Source organism: Neophocaena asiaeorientalis, unplaced genomic scaffold (genome assembly GCF_003031525.2).
Source record: "Neophocaena asiaeorientalis asiaeorientalis breed wild unplaced genomic scaffold, Neophocaena_asiaeorientalis_V1.1 scaffold527, whole genome shotgun sequence".
NCBI classification, from domain to species: domain Eukaryota; kingdom Metazoa; phylum Chordata; class Mammalia; order Artiodactyla; family Phocoenidae; genus Neophocaena; species Neophocaena asiaeorientalis.
Genome location: NW_020173712.1, coordinates 1,280,515 through 1,299,258, shown reverse-complemented (window position 1 = coordinate 1,299,258; position 18,744 = coordinate 1,280,515). Strand labels below are relative to the sequence as shown.

Genomic DNA, 18,744 nt, shown 5'->3' with positions numbered 1-18,744 from the left:
TGAACACAGCTGTATGATACACAGGAAAGTTAAGAGAGTAAATCCTAAGAGTTCTCATCACAAATTTCTTTTCCTTTTTTTTTTCTTTTCTTTGTGTTGTATCTACATGAGAAGATGGATGTTAGCTTAACCTATTATGGTAATCATTTCACAATATATGTAAATCAAACCATCATGCTGTGTGCCTTAAAATTATACAGTGATATATGTCAGTTATTTCTCAGTAAAACTGGAAACAGAAAAAGTAAAATACACAAAAATTGATTTAAAAAAATTTTTTTAATTATTGGCAATAGATATATTCTGAGTCATCACCAAAATAAATGTACTATATTGTTAATAATAGCTTGTTGCAGTTAAGTTTTATTATCCAGAGCGATGGAGGCCTCTTAAAAATAAGACACAAAAATCTTCCCTGCTTACAGAACAAAAAGCATTACATAATCATTTAATTTGGGGGATTCGTGATGTCAGTATTCATCCTTTACTTTAGCTTTGCCAAGAAGAAATAATCCAAGAGAAAAAAGGGTCACTGTATCTACACAGCCACCTTAATTCTACTCCCTGGGCCCAGAATTCAACTCAGTATAGATAACTCTGGGCTAACTCTTAAGTCCTGCCTGCTTCCCTTCCATTGCAAGTCAATTCCTCACCCCATTCATCCCTCCACCACCCACAGTCTGTTCAGCTCTTATTTTCAAGTTCCTTGTTGTTCTGAATTCTATTGCATTTTGGCAAGTCACATGTTGCCTGCATTTTTATTGTTCAGAATTCTTCCTTTACCCTATTTACAAAGACACTGCAAATTTAAGGTGACATCTTGTAACTGGGCATTAAGACACATCAATTAAATGAAGTTATACAAAAATGTTTCTGGTGTGTATATCAAGTGCTTAATATATGTTACCTGCGGTTTTTCTTTTCTGTTCTTTTTTTGTTTTTTTTTTTTCTTGGCAATGAATAAAAGATTTATTTCTTTTTCTTTCTTTTAGCATCTTTATTGGAGTATAATTGCTTTACAATGGTGTGTTAGTTTCTGCTTTATAATAAAGTGAATCAGCTATACCAACACACATATCCCCATATCTCCTCCCTCTTGCGCTCCCTCCCACCCTCCCTATCCCACCCCTCTAGGTGGTCACAAAGCACCAAGCTGATCTCCCTGTGATATGCGGCTGCTTCCCACTAGCTATCTGTTTTACATTTGGTAGTGTATATATGTCCGTGCCACTCTTTCACTTCGTCCCAGTTTACCCTTCCCCCTCCCCATGTCCTCAAGTCCATTCTGTACATCTGCATCTTTATTCCGGTCCTGCCCCTAGGTTCTTCACAACCACTTTTTTTTTTTTTAGATTCATATATATGTGTTAGCATACAGTATTTGTTTTTCTCTTTCTCACTTACTTCACTCTGTATAACAGACTCTAGGTCCATCCAGCACTCCACGAATAACTCAATTTCGTTTCTTATTGTGGATGAGGAATATTCCATTGTATATATATATGTGCCACATCTTCCTTATCCATTCATCTGTCGATGGACACTTAGGTTGCTTCCATGTCCTGGCTATTGTAAACAGAGCTGCAATGAACATTGTGGTACATGACTCTTTTTGAATTATGGTTTTCTCAGGTTATATGCCCAGTAGTGGGATTGCTGGGTCATATGGTAGTTCTATTTTTAGTTTTTTAAGGAACCTCCATACTGTTCTCCACAGTGGCTGTATCAATCTACATTCCCAGCAACACTGCAAGAGGGTTCCCTTTTCTCCACACCCTCTCCAGCATTTATTGTTTGTAGATTTTTTGATGATGGCCATTCTGACTGGTGTGAGGTGATACCTCATTGTAGTTTTGATTTGCATTTCTCTAATGATTGGTGATTTTGAGCATCCTTTCATGTGTTTGTTGGCAATCTGTATATCTTCTTTGAAGAACTGTCTATTTAGGTCTTCTGCCCATTGTTGGATTGGGTTATTTGTTTTCTTGATATTGAGCTGCATGAGCTGCTTGTAAATTATGGAGATTAATCCTTTGTCAGTTGCTTCGTTTGCAAATACTTTCTCCCATTCTGAGGGTTGTCTTTTCATCTTGTTTATGGTTACCTTTGCTGTGCAAAAGCTTTTAAGTTTCATTAGGTCCCATTTGTTTATTTTTGTTTTTATTTCCATTCTTCTAGGACGTGGGTCAAAAAGGATCTTGCTGTGATGTATGTCATAGAGTGTTCTGCCTGTGTTTTCCTCTAAGAGTTTTATAGTGTCTGCCCTTACATTTAGGTCTTTAATCCATTTTGAGTTTATTTTTGTGTATGGTGTTAGGGAGTGTTCTAATTTCATTCTTTTACTTGTAGCTGTGCAGTTTTCCTAGCTCCACTACTTGAAGAGGCTGTCTTTCCTCCATTGTATATTCTCGCCTCTTTTTTCAAGGATAAGGTGACCATATGTGTGTGGGTTTATCTGTGGGCTTTCTATCCAGTTCCATTGATCTATATTTCTGTTTTTGTGCCAGTACCATACTGTCTTGATGACTGTAGCTTTGTAGTATAGTCTGAAGTCCGGGAACCTGATTCCTCCAGCTCCGTTTTTCTTTGTCAAGATTGCTTTGGCTATTTGGGGTCTTTTGTGTTTCCATACAAATTGAGAAATGTTTTGTTCTAGCTCTGTGAAAAATGCCGTTGGTAGTTTGATAGGAATTGCATTGAATCTGTAGATTGCTTTGGGTAGTGTAGTTATTTTCACAATGTTGATTCTTCCAGTCCAAGAACATGATATATCTCTCCATCTGTTTGTATCATCTTCATTTCTTTCATCAGTGTCTTATATAGTTTTCTGCATACAGAAATATATAGTTTTCTGCATACAGGTCTTTTGTCTCCTTAGGTAGGTTTATTCCTAGGTATTTTATTCTTTTTGCTGCAATGGTAAATGGGAGTGTTTCCTTAATTTCTCTTTCACATTTTTCAACATTACTGTATAGGAATGCAAGAGATTTCTGTGCATTAATTTAGTATCCTACTACTTTACCAAATTCATTGATTAGCTCTAGTAGTTTTCTAGTAGCATCTTTTGATTCTCTATGTATGGTATCATGTCATCTTCAAACAGTGACACCTTTACTTCTTCTTTTCCGATTTTGATTCCTTTTATTTCTTTATCATCTCTGATTGCTGTGGCTAAAACTTCCAAAACTATGTTGAATAATAGTGGTAAGAGTGAACAACCTTGTCTTGTTCCTGATCTTACAGGAAATGGTTTCAGTTTTCCACCATTAAGAATGACGTTGGCTGTAGGTTTGTCATATATGGCCTTTATTATGTTGAGGTAAGTTCCTTTTACGCCTACTTTCTGGAGGGTTTTTATCATAAATGGGTGTTGAATTTTGTCAAAAGCTTTTTCTGAATCTATTGAGATGATCATATGGTGTTTATCCTTCAGTTTGTTAATATGGTGTATCATTGCTTGATTTGTATATATTGAAGAATGCTTGCATTCCTGGGATAAACCCCACTTGATCATGGTGTATGATCCTTTTAATGTGCTGTGGGATTCTGTTTACTAGTATTTTGTTGAGGATTTTTGCATCTATGTTCATCAGTGATATTGGCCTGTAGTTTTCTTTGTGACATCTTTGTCTGGTTTTGATATCAGGGTGATAGTGGCCTCGTAGAGTGAGTTTGGGAGCATTTCTCCCTCTGCTGTCTTTTCAAAGAGTTTGAGAACGATAGGTGTTAGCTCTTCTCTAAATGTTTGATAGAATTCGCCTGTGAAGCCATCTGGTCCTGGGCTTCCATTTGTTGGAAGATTTTTAGTCACAGTCTCAATTTCAGTGCTTGTGATTCGTCTGTTTCTATTTTCTGTTTCTTCCTGGTTCAGTCTCAGAAGGTTGTGCTTTTCTAAGAATTTGTCCATTTCTTCCAGGTTGTCCATTTTATTGGAATATAGTTGCTTGTAGTAATCTCTCATGATCCTTTGTATTTCTGCAGTGTCAGTTGTTACTTCTCCTTTTTCATTTCTAATTTTGTTGATTTGAGTCTTCACCCTCTTTTTCTTGATGAGTCTGGCTAATGGTTTATCAATTTTGTTTGTCTTCTCAAATAACCAGCTTTTAGTTTTATTGATCTTTGCTGTTGTTTTCTTTGTTTCTATTTCATTTATTTCTGCTCTGATTTTATGATTTCTTCCCTTCTACTAAGTTTGGGTTTTGTTTGTTCTTTCCCTTGTTCCTTTAGGTATAAGGTTAGGTTGTTTATTTGAGATGTTTCTTGTTTCTTGAGGTAGGATTGTATTGCTATAAACTTCCTTCTTTGAACTGTTTTTGCTGCATCCCATAGATTTTGTGTTGTCATGTTTTCATTGTCCTTTGTTTCTATGTATTTTTTTATTTCCTCTTTGATTTCTTCAGTGATCTCTTGGTTATTTAGTAGTGTATTGTTTAGCTTTTATGTGTTTGTATATTTACTGATTTTTTCCTCTAATGGGTATCTAGTCGCATAGCGTTGTGGTCGAAAATATACTCGATACAATTTCAATTTTCTTAAATTTACCAAGGCTTGATTTGTGATCCATGATATGATCTATCCTGGAGAACGTTCCATGAGCACTTGAGAAGAAAGTGGATTCTGTTGTTTTTATATGGAATGTCCTATAAATATCAATTAAGTCCATCTTGTTTAATGTATCATTTAAATCTTGTGTTTTCTTATTTATTTTAATTTTGGATGATGTGTGCATTGGTGAAAGTGGGGTGTTAAAGTCCCCTTCTATGAATGTGTTACTGTCAATTTCGCCTTTTATGGCTGTTCGGATTTGCCTATGTATTGAGGTGCTCCTATGTTGGGTGCATAAATATTTACAATTGTTATATCTTCTTCTTGGATCGATCCCTTGATCATTATGTAGTGTCATTCTTTGTCTCTTATAATAGTCTTTATTTTAAAGTCTATTTTGTCTGATATGAGAATTGCTACTCCAGATTTATTTTGATTTCCATTTGCATGGAATATCTGTTTCCATCCCCTCACTTTCAGTCTGTATGTGTCCCTAGGTCTGAAGTGGGTCTCTTGTAGACAGCATATATACAGGTGTTGTTTTTGTATCCATTCAGCCAGTCTATGTCTTTTGGTTGGAGCATTTAATCCATTTACATTTAAGGTAGTTATCGATATGTATGTTCCTATTACTATTTTCTTAATTGATTTGGGTTTGTTATTGTAGATATTTCCTTCTCCTGCGTTTCCTGTCTAGGGAAGTTCCTTTAGCATTTGTTGTAAAGCTGGTTTGGTGGTGCTGAATTCTCTTAGCTTTTGCTTGTCTGTAAAGGTTTTAATTTCTCCGTCAAATCTGAACGAGATCCTTGCTGGGTAGAGTAGTGTTGATTGTAGGTTTTTCCCTTTCATCACTTTAAATATGCCCTGCCACTCCCTTCTGGCTTGCAGAGCTTCTGCTGAAAGATCAGCTGTTAACCTCATGAGGATTCCCTTGTATATTATTTGTTGTTTTTCCCTTGCTGCTTTTAATATTTTTTCTTTGTATTTAATTTCTGATAGTTTGATTAATATGTGTCTTGGCATGTGTCTCCTTGGATTTATCCGGAATAGGACTCTCAGCGCTTCCTGGACTTTATTGACTATTTATTTTCCCATATTAGCGAAGTGTTCAACTATAATCTCTTCAAATATTTTCAGTCCCTTTCTTTTTCTCTTCTTCCTCTGGGACCCCTATATTTTGAATATTGGTGTGTTTAATGTTGTCCCAGTGGTTTCTGAGACTGTCCTCAATTCTTTTCATTCTTTTTTCTTTATTCTGATCTGCAGTAGTTATTTCCACTATTTTTTCTTCCAGATCACTTATCTGTTCTTCTGCCTCAGTTATTCTGTTATTGATTCCTTCTAGAGAATTTTTAATTTCATGTATTGTGTTGTTCATCATTGTTTATTTGCTCTTTAGTTCTTCTAGGTCCTTGTTAAACGTTTCTTGTATTTTCTGAATTCTATTTCCAAGATTTTGGATCATCTTTAGTATCTTTACTCTGAATTCTTTTTCAGGTAGACTGCCTATTTCCTCTTCTTTTGTTTGGTCTGGTGGGTTTTTATCTTGCTCCTTCATCTGCTGTGTGTTTCTCTGTCTTCTCATTTTGCTTAACTTACTGTGTTCGGGGTCTCCTTTTCACAGGCTGCAGGTTCTTAGTTCCCATTGTTTTTGGTGTCTGCCCCCAGTATCTAAGGTAGGTTCAGTGGGTTGTGTAGGCTTCCTGGTGGAGGGGACTGGTGCCTGTGTTCTGGTGCATAAGGCTGGATCTTATCTTTCTGGTGGGCAGGACCACATCCGGTGATGTGTTTTGGGGTGTCTCTGACCTTATTATGATTTTAGGCAGCCTCTCTGCTAATGGATGGGGTTGTGTTCCTGTCTTGCTAGGTGTTTGGCATAGGGTGTCCAGCACTGTAGCTTGCTGGTCCTTGAGTGGATCTGGGTCTTAGCATTGAGATGGAGATCTCTGGGAGAGCTTTCACTGTTTGATATTACATGGAGTCAGGAGGTCTTTGGTGGACCAATGTCCTGATCTCAGCTCTCCCACCTCAGAGACACAGTCCTGCCACCCGGCTGGAGCACAAAGACCCTTTTGGGAAGTCTGCCGTCTTCTGCCAGCATTCAGTAGGTGTTCTGTAGGAGTTGTTTCACACATAGATGTATTTCTGATGTATTTGTGGGGAGGAAGGTGATCTCCATGTCTTTCTCCTCTGCCATCTTGAAGACCTCTCCTCACCTACTGTTTTTAGTTCTAATTTTATCATGAATTCATCTGTAGTTAGGCTTCTATTTTGAGCACAATTCAATAATTCATCCTCTAATGTTATTTCATACCTAGTTCAGTTTAATTTTTTAGGTAGTTGTAATTAAGACTGTAAATTCTTTAAAGGGGGGGTCATGCTTTCCATTTTCTGTGTGCTCTAAGTAGAAATCATGAAAATGATACTCGCAACAATCTATTATACTTTTACGTCATTACAGCCGTCCTCTAGGGTTGGATTATTATACCGTTTAATAAATGAAGAAGCTGAAACTCACATAGGTGATAGTTGCAGAGCCACAATTCAAATTTAGATCATGTCACTGCAAATCCAGTTCTCTTAACCACTATGATAAATTTCTAAACTACATATCATAGTGCCTTGTGTAATAATCACCATTAAAGGCTTATTATTTTGAAAGTCTTGTTTGGTTCTTCTCCTTTCCAGATGGACCCCCATGAGAACATATTACTGAGCACTCTTGAGATAAAAAATGAAATGGCCACTTCCGAGGCTGTGCTGGGACTTGGAGACCCCAGGAGCACAATGCTGGCCTGCGATGCCTCCAGCATCCAGTATCGGAAAGCCGGGTTACCCAGGCATAGTTTTGGCCGAAATGCCCTGGAACGGCACGTGGCACAGAAGAAAAGCCGCCTGCGGAGACGCGCCTCCCAACTGAAAATCACCATCCCCGACTTGACTGATGTGAATGCCATAGATCGGTGGTCCCGCATATTCTTCCCAGTGGTTTTTTCCTTCTTCAACATCGTCTATTGGCTTTACTATGTGAACTAAAACATAGCCTCCCATGGGAAGCAAGGACTAGATCCCTCCTCAAACCAGTTGTACAGCCTGACGTAGAACTTGGAAAACACATCACTCCAGGACAAAAGTGATGCTAAAATACCTTAGTTGCTGGCCTATCCTGTGGTCCATTTCATACCATTTGGGTTGCTTCTGCTAAGTCATGAATACACTAAGGTCCCTGTGTTTTTCCAGTTAAAATGCAAGTGATTTGTACACATGCTGGCAAGACTGAATCTGAGTGTCCCACTTTATCTGCTTAGCACACAGCCTATACGGAGGGCAGTAATTTAGAAGATATTCTAGAAGGGTCAATAGCGTCATCAGTCATTTCGCAGAGAAGCGGTCGTACCCAGATACTCCCCGTCTTCCTTCCTAAGGTTGGCATGCGGTCTGCCGTGCCACACAAACATGCTAACTGAAGATGGTCTATGCCTGTCTTATTAAGGTGATAATGGTGCCATGGGAAGTTAATTCCCACTGGATTGTAGAAGGTTCTCATGTAGTTCAAACAGGATAGGGAGAGTCAAGACAGAGACTCAGGAAACCAGTTTGGCCAGGCTCTGTTTGCTTGAGCATAAGAATCAACTCCAACATCTTCTACTTTGACATTTAGAGAAGGGGAGACTTCTGAATGTTTTCATGCGTGGGGGCCAAAGAAATTTTTCGAAGAGGCTATTTCCGAGGTTGTTAAACTAAGAGTTAATAACCCAGAGCAGAGTGGAAAATCCAGAAACAGCTGTTGTAACAAAATTAAAGCAAGTGAGCAGCATGGCCCTTATCAGCCCCTTGTAGCATCCGGTCCACACATACTGTGTTCAGTGGTGAAAGGTAGAGCGAGAGAGATTTTTTTCCTCCAACCTCACAAGCTTTTGACAGCATACCTAGAGAGGTTTTTATAGTTTATCTAATAAAAAGACAACCCCCAAATAGAAAAGATAGTGGAATTAGAATCATCTTAGGTTACACTGGGAGTCATTCCAATATATGAATATAAAGCACAGACAGAGCTAGCAAACAGGACGCTTTTCTCAGACAGTGTCAGCTGTCTCTACAACATTTTCCTACAGTTTATTTCTGAATTTAATAGGTTATTTCAAAGGAAGGATTTGTTCATTTCTTTAGAGGATTAATGGTCTTTTCTAACTTTTCTTGCTTCTGAAATTCTGATTATATTCTTATTAAGAGACAGACGAAGTAAGGCTTTGGAGAGATTTTGAGAGAACTATGTTTCCTTATGGGCAGTGAAGTTCACCTTTGTATCTTTCATAGCAAACAGTACTTCAAAGATTATGTGCACAAGTAGGGTTACTTTGTAGTTTTGCTGGGTTTGGTATTTTTAAGGGTGATTTCATTGTGTATGTTGCAACCTGCCTAGTCAAAGAAAATAGGAAAAGTCGTGGAAAACAGAATAACGTTAACATGGTGAATGTTATGAGCCTCAGTTGATACTGTAGAAAAATATATAACATAATCAGGCAGGCACGATGTACTGTTTTTATTCAATTTTTAAATTATGTCATTGTGCTTCTTTCTATACTAATTGGATATATGCATTCATATGTTGGACAGGCAAGAGAATAAGCTAATATATTTTATTCTGTCGATGTGCGGTTCATATTTTGCCTTTCTCGGAGAAAATAGTGAATTGCTCATTTTTCCTTAGAGTTTGATTTGACTGAACTTTTTCTTGGAGGATGACTTTGCTACTTCTATTTAAAAAAATAAACACTTCTTTTCAGAGTAACATCCCTAATTGTGCATAGTAGCCAAGCCCAGTATCTGCCTGTGGATAAAATGTATGTTTTCTTTCCCTGATGATTCAGCAGCTTCAAATATGATGGAGTCTTGCTGCCCTTCTATTCCCACTATTAGAGAAAAAAAAAGGTTTAGCATCCAGCTTTCTGAATTTGCCCCCCCAAATGGGATGATATTTTTTTTCACCAGCATAGGGAACTCTGGCCCTTATTTTTTTGATTATACACTTGAACACCTCTGAGTATGATCTTTGGGCAGAATCCAACCTACATGCTGCCCCTGGGCTCAGAGCAGAGATTCCTCAAGTTTCTCCAGGGACATACTTTCCCCTGGGCAATCATTTTGGGACATCACGCTAATAAAAGTGCCTGCCCCTTGTCACTAGGGCTTAAAGTTTGAGTAGCATATATCAGGAAGGAGCATATTGATAACTCAGGTGTACAACTCCAAAATGCCATTCTGGAAAGGTTTTTCTAGAGACAACTCAGAGCTCCAACCTAAAAGTGGGCTCTTAATTGCAATTATCATAAAAGCCATAAAAATCCTTCATATTGCCATTTATGGTTACAACAAAATTTTGATGTCCAGGGAAGTCAACAGAGAAATCTAGATCAAAGTGGACAGAAGCAGCTTTGCAACATGAGCCTCAAAAGCATATGACCAGGGATTCATTTCCGCCTGCAGAGATAAGAAAAATCTAGGGAAAAGGAGAAGATGGGACCTTGAAACAGAAGCCCTAGAGCGAAATCCATATATTGGCATTCAGTAACCATGTAGGTAGAAAAAACTGCCTCATCCTGCCCAGAGATAACAGTAGATAGAGAATTTATTCTTAAAGTGTATATTTATTGTGTTTGAATTGGATTTTAGTCACCAAATTGGGGGAGGGCCAGGGAGGGGTGCTAGATCTTTAAGTCTTCAAAAAGACCAGTCAGCTTGATATCCAGTGTTTTAAATTTAAGGACCACAAAAGTATGTTTTGGCAATTCTGATATGGTATTACTATCAGTTTATACATATATGTATAGTTTTTCTTTTGGTAATGAAATAGCCAGATAGCCAGCAATTAAGGTGTTTTTCATCTTTGTGAAATTCATAGGCAAATTCTGACTCTATAATGCACAGCCTAAATGCAATCTTTGATCTCAATCTGTATATATATTGTACATGACTGCTAGTAGGTATGAAATGCATTTTCAGAACTGAAAACTCATGCAACATAATCATGTGTTTGCATAAGGAATGTTACAATTCTTTCTACTGCAATTCAATAATGGGAAAAGACTTAAGCAGTGCCATCTAGACCTTTTCTCATTTCTTCAAAAGCAGTGCTAAGTGAAAAAATAATAATAATAATAAAAATGGTTTAGGAACCAAAAGGCTTTACATTCTAGCATTAGGAACACAAAAAATCTGTCAGCTTACAAAAGCACAATGCATAGAGAAAGTTCAGTGGAATGCATAATGGGGAAATGAGTCACGTTTATTTTAAGCAAGACCCGCATTAAATTGGCAACTAAGACAAATTTCCATTTTCTATAGGTAACTGTTGTCCAATTTGATGAGTAAAGTCATACTCAATAACAAAAACAGCCAACAAGCAGGTCTACAACATATCTACATGTATATATGTGTATATATAGATCCGTGTAAACATACATACATATATATGCATTCATACGTTGGAAAACAAAAGGAATAAGCTAATATGTTTATTTCCTTCATTAAATCAGTGTATGAATATTTTTCATTTGGCAACTGACAAATCAACATATTGAAACAAGTAATACAGGGTACTGAGCATTTCTCTTTCAGCAAATCAATGCCTACAGTTCTTATGGACCACTGCACAGTTTGACACTACAATAGTACTGTACCTCAGAACATAGAAATTCACTAGTTTTCACATTGCTTGTCTATTCTCTTTTTCAAGGAAACAAATAACCTTGTCCATTGGTGATTTAAAAAGAAAAATGTCTTAAGAAAACACAAAATGAAAAAAAAAAAATTCCTCCTAGGAGGAGGAAAAAAAATAACTAAACCCCACCATGTTGGTTAGGGCAGATATTCTCAACTGTAGCAATCATGCCATTTTGCTGAGTATACAGAGTCCATGTAATGTGAGCAACCATAACTTTCACTGAACGTGTGTAAATATTAAAACAGATTTCTTAAATATTTTTAACTTCTAATTTGTATTTTATGGTAAGGCAACATGCTGATTCTGTTTATGGCTTAAGTTGATGTGTTATTATGTAAATAATTAAACATGCTGTAAATGAATAGTCGATAGATACAAATAATTGTTTAGGTTTTTTTCCCTTAATTTTTATTTATTTTTTTACTAAGTACAGTTGCTGCAGCCCCAGCAGAGAAATTTAAATACCCTTTTGCATAAATGGTTTGGGATCCCAGACAGAAGGGTTTCAATTTGCTATCACACAGACACACACACACACACACACACACACATTCAAACACACATACTCTTTTACTTGCCCGCTCAGTCATTCCCTGCCCCCTCTATGGGAAATGCTATAGTGTTTACGTAGTCGATGAAACAACCAAGAGATAGCCTTAGAAATGTCAACTGGGAAAAGCAGAAATGATCATTGATTACTTGATAGAATTTTTTATATGTAAGAGTTTAAGAAATCAAAGATCATAACTTAAATCTCAATTTTCAAAGAGTAAAGGTTTATATTGATGGCACTTCAGGAAATAAAAATGCTTTTTATTCATACCTGCTCCAGAAATGTGTTACACATAATACATAGAGAAGACCTTTTTTTTAATAATAGCATTTTGTCCTTAGGTGGTATTGTTCCTTTTAACCAAAGACTCCAGAATTATTAAAAAAAAAAAGAAAGGAAAAAGAAAAAATGAGGGAAAATGGGAAAAAAAGACACTGCTTCACACCAAAGGTTTAAAAAATATTTTCCAAATACACTAGGAACATTGTAAAAAGTAGTAAGGAGCCAACAGAATGCTAATTAAGACACCACACTAAAGAAGTCATTTAAGAAAAAAAAAACACTTAAATATCTATTAGTTATTTGCAAATTGAAGTAAAACATTTCTGTAAATCCATAGATGAATGCAAAACGCTGACATCGGGTTTTAATTTGCTTCGAGAATTTGTTTTGTGAAAAAGGTAAATGCGATCCAAACTGAAGAACAAATCTTTGTGTTTTTTTAACTTTAAAACCAAATGTCTCTTTCCTGTCACACGTCATTATTCTGATGCCCATATGTGTGTCCTGGCACCATCTGAAGCAAGTTGACAGTTTCATCAGCTTGTATCTTTCTCTTTTTAGTTCAATAATTTGAGTTCAGTGTTCATTTTAAACATATTAATTCAAAGTTGAAAATAATTTAAATTCCATAACATTTTAAAGTTTTTATTTGCATGGGTGTTTAAATAGTTCTGTTATGAATATTGTCCCTGCACAGTTCTGAATTGTCCTTTTATAAAAAGTGATATTCTAGTTTCTTCACAATGTAGTGATTATCAGCCTTACTAATTACCTTGTAGCCTTTCTTAATATGCACATAATGCACATTTTCCAACGGCTAGAAAATGCAAAACACAAGTGGATATCATTGCATTTATTTTCATGTCTTTCTAAAAAACAGGATTACTACAATCTCTGGGATACATGAGATAGTAACAAATGAGGATTATAAATGAGTAGCACATAAGAATTATTTTCTTGGATTTAAACATCACAGCCACTTTCAGCATGTAAATATATAATAATGTTGGCTAGTGTGTAATTCTTGAACTAAGAAGTATAAATAAAACTTAAAACGATGTGTGTATAAGTGGTTTCATTGAGTTCAGAATTTTTTTTGATCTATGAATACGAGTTAGAATGTAGAATTATAACTTTTCTAAAAGGCAACAAAAATTTGGGAACTTGGGATGGGCTCTAGGGCAGCCTTGAGTTTGAGCTCTGATTTGTCACCTATCAGGTGCATGATTGTGCAGCTATCTAATCCATCCGCCTCTCATTTTTCTTATCTGAAGAAAAAAATATAATTGTACCTCCTTCATAGAGCTGCTGTGTAGTTGAAACGAAATAACCCGTAAGAAGTCCTTAGCATGGTACAAACACGTTAAGTGGTTTGTAAACAGTAGATGACAGTAGATGATAGCAACAACAGTAGTATTGTTGCTATTATTACTTATAATCGTTACTAGAATATTCAGCATGTTTTATCACGACTTCTATCATGATACCTAAAACGTCATAGTAATTATTAAATGTTCTCTTAGGTTATATACTTATGGGTAATTAATTAAGAACTTGGCTTCAATCATGAAAATCATATGACAAACGTGATTCATTTAACATTCTACATATATCCTCTGAAGACGTTACACTAAGTACTTGGAGAATTGAATACTTACTTAATCCTTACCATATTCCTAAGAGTAGCAGAAATTCAAGATCGGAAAGAATAAGTACCTTGCCCGTGAGAGTAGAAGAACTTGGATTCCTACCCAGCCTGGACTCACCCGCAATTCCTTGCAAATTCTTTCCACCTCATCATTAAAAGTGGGTGACCAGGCATGTTCAGTTCTCACTCATTTTGGTCATTTCCCAAGAAACATTTGCTGAGAGCCTGCCATCTGCCAGACCTTGTAATGCTACTAGAAAATTAGTGCTTAGGCTCACAAGGTCCCTACCCTCTTGGATTATATGGAAGCTCTCAAATGCATGGGAAGTCTCCTGAGGCCAGCGAATTAGTTGGGGACAAGCCTAGTGTCTCTCACTCTTATTGACTTTCGAATGTCCAAATAGCACCTCATAGACTCTGTCCACCTGAGCAAGGCCTGACAATTTTGTCAGGGCAAAATTGTCCAATGAAGTCACGATTAGAAGGAGCTATAGCTACCAAGGAATGACACTACTGAAAATAACTCACCTATAGTGAAGACCCGGTTCCTGCCAGCTTACACTGCAAATTGCACATCGTATCGTCTCGAAATGTACAGTTCTTCCATTTGCATTTGCTATCCTTCATGCTGACTTTCTACATTTCTGTCCAGCAGAGAAAACACATGTATGCTCAAATCCATGAACACGTTCACATAACTGGTGGTGCATGCGTGCATGTGTGTGCATGTGTGCATGTGTGTGCGTGTGTGTTCATGAGCCTGTGTGGGCGGGGTATGCTGAGAGGGCCAATAGGAAATGGTGGGGTCATGGTCTGTTACTTACCTTGGGAGGAGAACATTCCCAGATATTTCCCCCCGAAAAAGTTAATCAATTGGCAATGAGAAAATTCCCCCACTCATATTCTAACTACTATATTATCCTAAAGTGGAACTACCCTTGCTCTCTTCTGAAACTTGTTCTAATTATGAAATATCATATGACATTTCCCATACAGAGTATTTTTCTAAACCTTTAGATCCACCTCCCAGAATAATACCAGTTTAGGGAGAAAAATTCTCAGGGATGGCAGGAGACACAATCAGTCCACAGTCCTTGATTTCCTAAAGCAGACAGCAACAAAATAAACACACTCTTGTCTCTTCAAATCTCTGTATCAGAGCATGAGCCAAATGTGCACATTGCCCACTACAGCATCACCCCACCACATAGCCTAGAACCAAGGAATGATCACGGGATGACAAGTTGCAGACAAGCCCCAAACGATCAGGCTTCTTAGGTGGTCTTCTTATCGATATCTTGATTTGTGCGTGTTCTGATCTCTCCTTTTGTTTCAGGTAGCCAACTAGGTTATTAGTATTTATATATATATGTCTTTTCATTTCAGAGATTTGTATCGGATAGAAAGGAGACACTGCCGGAAGATACTCAGGGATGATGCTTAGCGCCCCACAAGTACTGAGGCACATGAGTGTCTTTCAGGGTAAGGAGAGAGGGAGGGATGCTTTCTCTGAGACTGGGAAGGAGAAAAACGGCAGGTTCCAGGCAAGTGGAGACCTGCATACCATTCAGCAGTAGTGACCTGGGGAAATGGCAGACCTCGGAGCAGATGGCACAATGAAGCTTAGGAAGCCAGCCCGTGGCACTGGCCCAGGTGTGCCGCTAGAGTGGCAGTCTTTGACCCATGAAAGAATCAAACAGGCTGGAACATGGAGTAGGAAAGAAATGTGGTTTTTTTTTTCCTCTACAGCTTCATTTAAGATGTTAGATTCATCACTGCACTCCCATCTGGGACCTAGTGGGTCCTTGGTCACTCCACCTCGGAAAGTGCTGAGACTCAAAAGCATGAATTTGATATTGGATCAGTAATACAGTATTTCTAGCAATAGATGTCCAAAGTGGGTGGGGAATAATTGGTTCCAGTTCTGAAGGTCAAAAGGCTAATGAGATACAAAATTTAGTTAAAGGATTGATATATCTTGGAAGCTCAAATGTGGACACAGGGCTTAATGAAATTGTAGACAAATAACACAGGCCTGGTGTAATACATAGGGAGTGGTGGGGACTGTGGGTAACTGGGGAGAAACAAGCTCTATCTAAAGAGGCGGTCACTACTGAGCACCCTCCAGTTGTTGTCTTGAGGAATTGCAAGCCCAGTGATGCCAGATTAATCTGAGAATGCAAGAAGCCCCCATGGCACTGAATCTTTTACTTTATGGGCAGGTACAGTAAGGCCAGAGAGACACAGAAACTTTCATCTTTCTTGTGCCAAAAATCCATGCTGAGGTTTTAGAGTCGTAATCCTCTAAAGCTGAGGTTTTAGAGTCGTAAACCGAGATTGAGGAAGGAGCATATGACAAGCTCCATGAGAGTGTGTGTAGAGTGAACAAGCTTCTGTGCCATTATAGTGGTGGAATGATCAGTTTTCTTCCCTTTCCTGGAAGCTGACACCTTATAAATGTAAGAAAGTAAAATACTTTCGTGTACTCTCAAAACAAAAAATAGAGAAACTTTTTTAGTAGAAATAGGTACAGAAAATTGCCAGCAGAAGTTTTCACAATGTAAACAGTCTGGTTGGCTTTTAGATCACTCACTCAGAGGGCTTTTGTCTCTCTCCTGCCAGTAGAGCAGAAGCCCCTTACTCTCCTACAACACCTCCTGGGCCCACTCAGCAGGCACATGGCCCTGACGGAGAATAAGACAGAGCCACCAGAGCAAGGATTTGGGAGAGGAGCAAAGAATCCTGAAGGGGCAAAGAACTGCTGGGAGAGCACCCAAGGGAGAAAAGGGAGGTGAAGGTGGAGGCTCTGGGGCACTTTGTCACTGATGGGGTGGAGGGGGGTCATGAGCCCTAAGATTCTCCACTATGTCAACTCTGGGGATGAAGCATGGGCACAAATTCAGTGGGCAAGGGAAGCTACCCACACATTTCCACCTCCCCAAAGACCCTGTGTAGACTGGAATTTAGTGAATGAACCTGAAAGTGAAGAACTAATAAAAAGGTCCCGCTTTCCACCGCTCTCCTCTCCGCGACGCCTGCCGCGGTGAGGCGTTGGTGATCCCTCAGCACCCAGAGTCCTGCTGACCCGTCCTCCCTCGGCTAGAAACCCTGCTCCTGGTACCGCGTGGGAGGTGCAGGGCCTCTGAGCAGAGTGGCGAGTCCGCCGGCCCCGGTCTCTTTCCCTGGTGGCGCCGGCTTCTTCCGTAGGACAATATGTTCAAGAGAATGGCAGAATCTGGGCCTGAATCCGGCGGGAGAGTGAAGGGGGTTACTACCGTTAAACCAATCATTTATGGTAATGTTGCTCGATATTTTGGAAAGAAAAGAGAAGAGGATGGGCACACCCATCAGTGGACAGTATATGTAAAACCATACAGAAATGAGGATATGTCAGCATATGTGAAGAAAATCCAATTTAAATTACATGAAAGCTATGGCAGTCCTTTAAGAGTTGTTACTAAGCCTCCATATGAAATTACTGAAGCAGGCTGGGGTGAATTCGAAATAGTCATCAAAATATTTTTCATTGATCCTAATGAAAGACCTGTAACACTATTTCATTTATTAAAGCTATTTCAATCAGACACCAATGCAATGCTGGGAAAAAAGACAGTGGTTTCAGAGCTCTATGATGAAATGATATTTCAAGACACAACAGCGATGATACAACAATTATTAACATCTCGTCAGCTTACCTTAGGATCCTATAAGCATGAAAGAGAATTTGCAGAACTTGAAGTGAAAACCAGAGAAAAATTAGAAGCTGCGGAAAAAAAAAAAAAAACAAGCTTTGAAATTGCAGAGCTTAAGGAGAGATTAAAAGCAAGTCGTGAAACTATAAATTGTTTAAAAAATGAAATCAGGAAACTCGAAGAAGATGATCAGACAAAAGAAATATAAACGGGTCTGAAGAGAACTCGATAGTAAGTAAAACTAAAATAAGGTGGAGTTTAAAGGAGAGATGGACTACAAATGCTGCAATGTTTCTTAGAGGAACTGCACATATAGTTGTCAACCATAGATTTCTCAACAATGGGGTCAAATCTTTAATGTGAAATATATGTGTATAATGCTGTATAGGCATTTTATCAACCCATTTCAGGGTAGTTCTGTGATATTAAAGCCCAATTTTAAAACATTTTTATTGCATTGTATATATAGCTTATCCTTTTGACAGACATCAAAATTTCATTATAAAGTATCATTTGTACAAATTTTCTACGTCCCTAGTTAGAATTTGTGGTAAAATTAATGTGTATATTTAATTTCTTAAGTTCTTACCTGCCCCCATCCCAACTCTTTTGTATCTGATGTGCCCAGTGCCCAGTAAGCACAATAAATGTAGTTTACAGATGATTAAAAAAAAAAAAAAAAAGAACTAATAAAAGAAAGTATCCAGAAATTTCTGAGATGAAGCCACAGTGGTTGGAGAGGGGAAATGCAAAGAAGAAATTTCATCCTGATCACAATAATAAAATGTATTATTATTGGTTGATAAACAAAACAGTTTGAAAATCACTAAACCATAGTGATGAGCAGAAGAACCTGCTCCCACCTTGGTGTCCTGGGAAAGGAGAGAAGGAGGAAGAAAGCGAAGAGGACAAGACAAAATAAAGGGAGGAAGGAAAGAAGAACCTGAGAAATAGTTCCAGTACCTGACACTCTCCCCTCCCAGAATGTGTTATGAATTCAATTCTCTAAACAACTCTGTGAAGTGTGAGCAATTGCCATATCTATGTTGCAGAGGACACAAAATGGCAATGATTGGTATTGCATCCCAGAGCTGGCCAACTCCAAATCCCAAGCCCTTAACCCCTTTACTTAGCTGCTACCCGATATATTCTACAGCCTCAGTTTAGCTTTTGGAGGTACAGCATCTTTGACAGTGAAATTAGAAACAAGTCCAAAATCTTTAGGGGATCAAAAAGAAGAGAGAAGTGTTTACTCCTAAATTTCCATTTTATGTTTATAGGTTTACATTTTTTAAATGTT

At 38.0% G+C, this 18,744-nt stretch overlaps 2 protein-coding genes across 5 annotated transcripts in view; both read left to right on the top strand.

The window, feature by feature from the left end:
- The window catches only part of GABRB2 (gamma-aminobutyric acid type A receptor subunit beta2), a 283,903-nt gene extending 276,225 nt beyond the window's left edge, over nt 1–7,678 (top strand). For all 3 annotated transcript variants that reach the window (XM_024750626.1, XM_024750628.1, XM_024750625.1), the window contains one exon: nt 7,234–7,678. In XM_024750626.1, coding sequence (XP_024606394.1) covers nt 7,234–7,581 — 348 coding nt within the window. In that variant the 3' untranslated portion in view covers nt 7,582–7,678. The remainder of the gene's footprint in view (nt 1–7,233) is intronic.
- A 9,287-nt stretch (nt 7,679–16,965) lies between these two features.
- Nucleotides 16,966–17,652, top strand: LOC112403251 (YEATS domain-containing protein 4-like). 2 transcript variants are annotated; one of them, XM_024750637.1, is made up of 2 exons: nt 16,966–17,141; nt 17,295–17,652. In XM_024750637.1, exons 1-2 carry the CDS (start codon nt 16,966–16,968, stop codon nt 17,650–17,652), a joined length of 534 nt encoding a protein of 177 aa, XP_024606405.1. The 2 variants fall into 2 exon arrangements, with proteins under 2 accessions (XP_024606405.1, XP_024606404.1); XM_024750636.1 differs by having other exon boundaries at nt 16,966–17,652.
- Nucleotides 17,653–18,744: the final 1,092 nt, after the last annotated feature.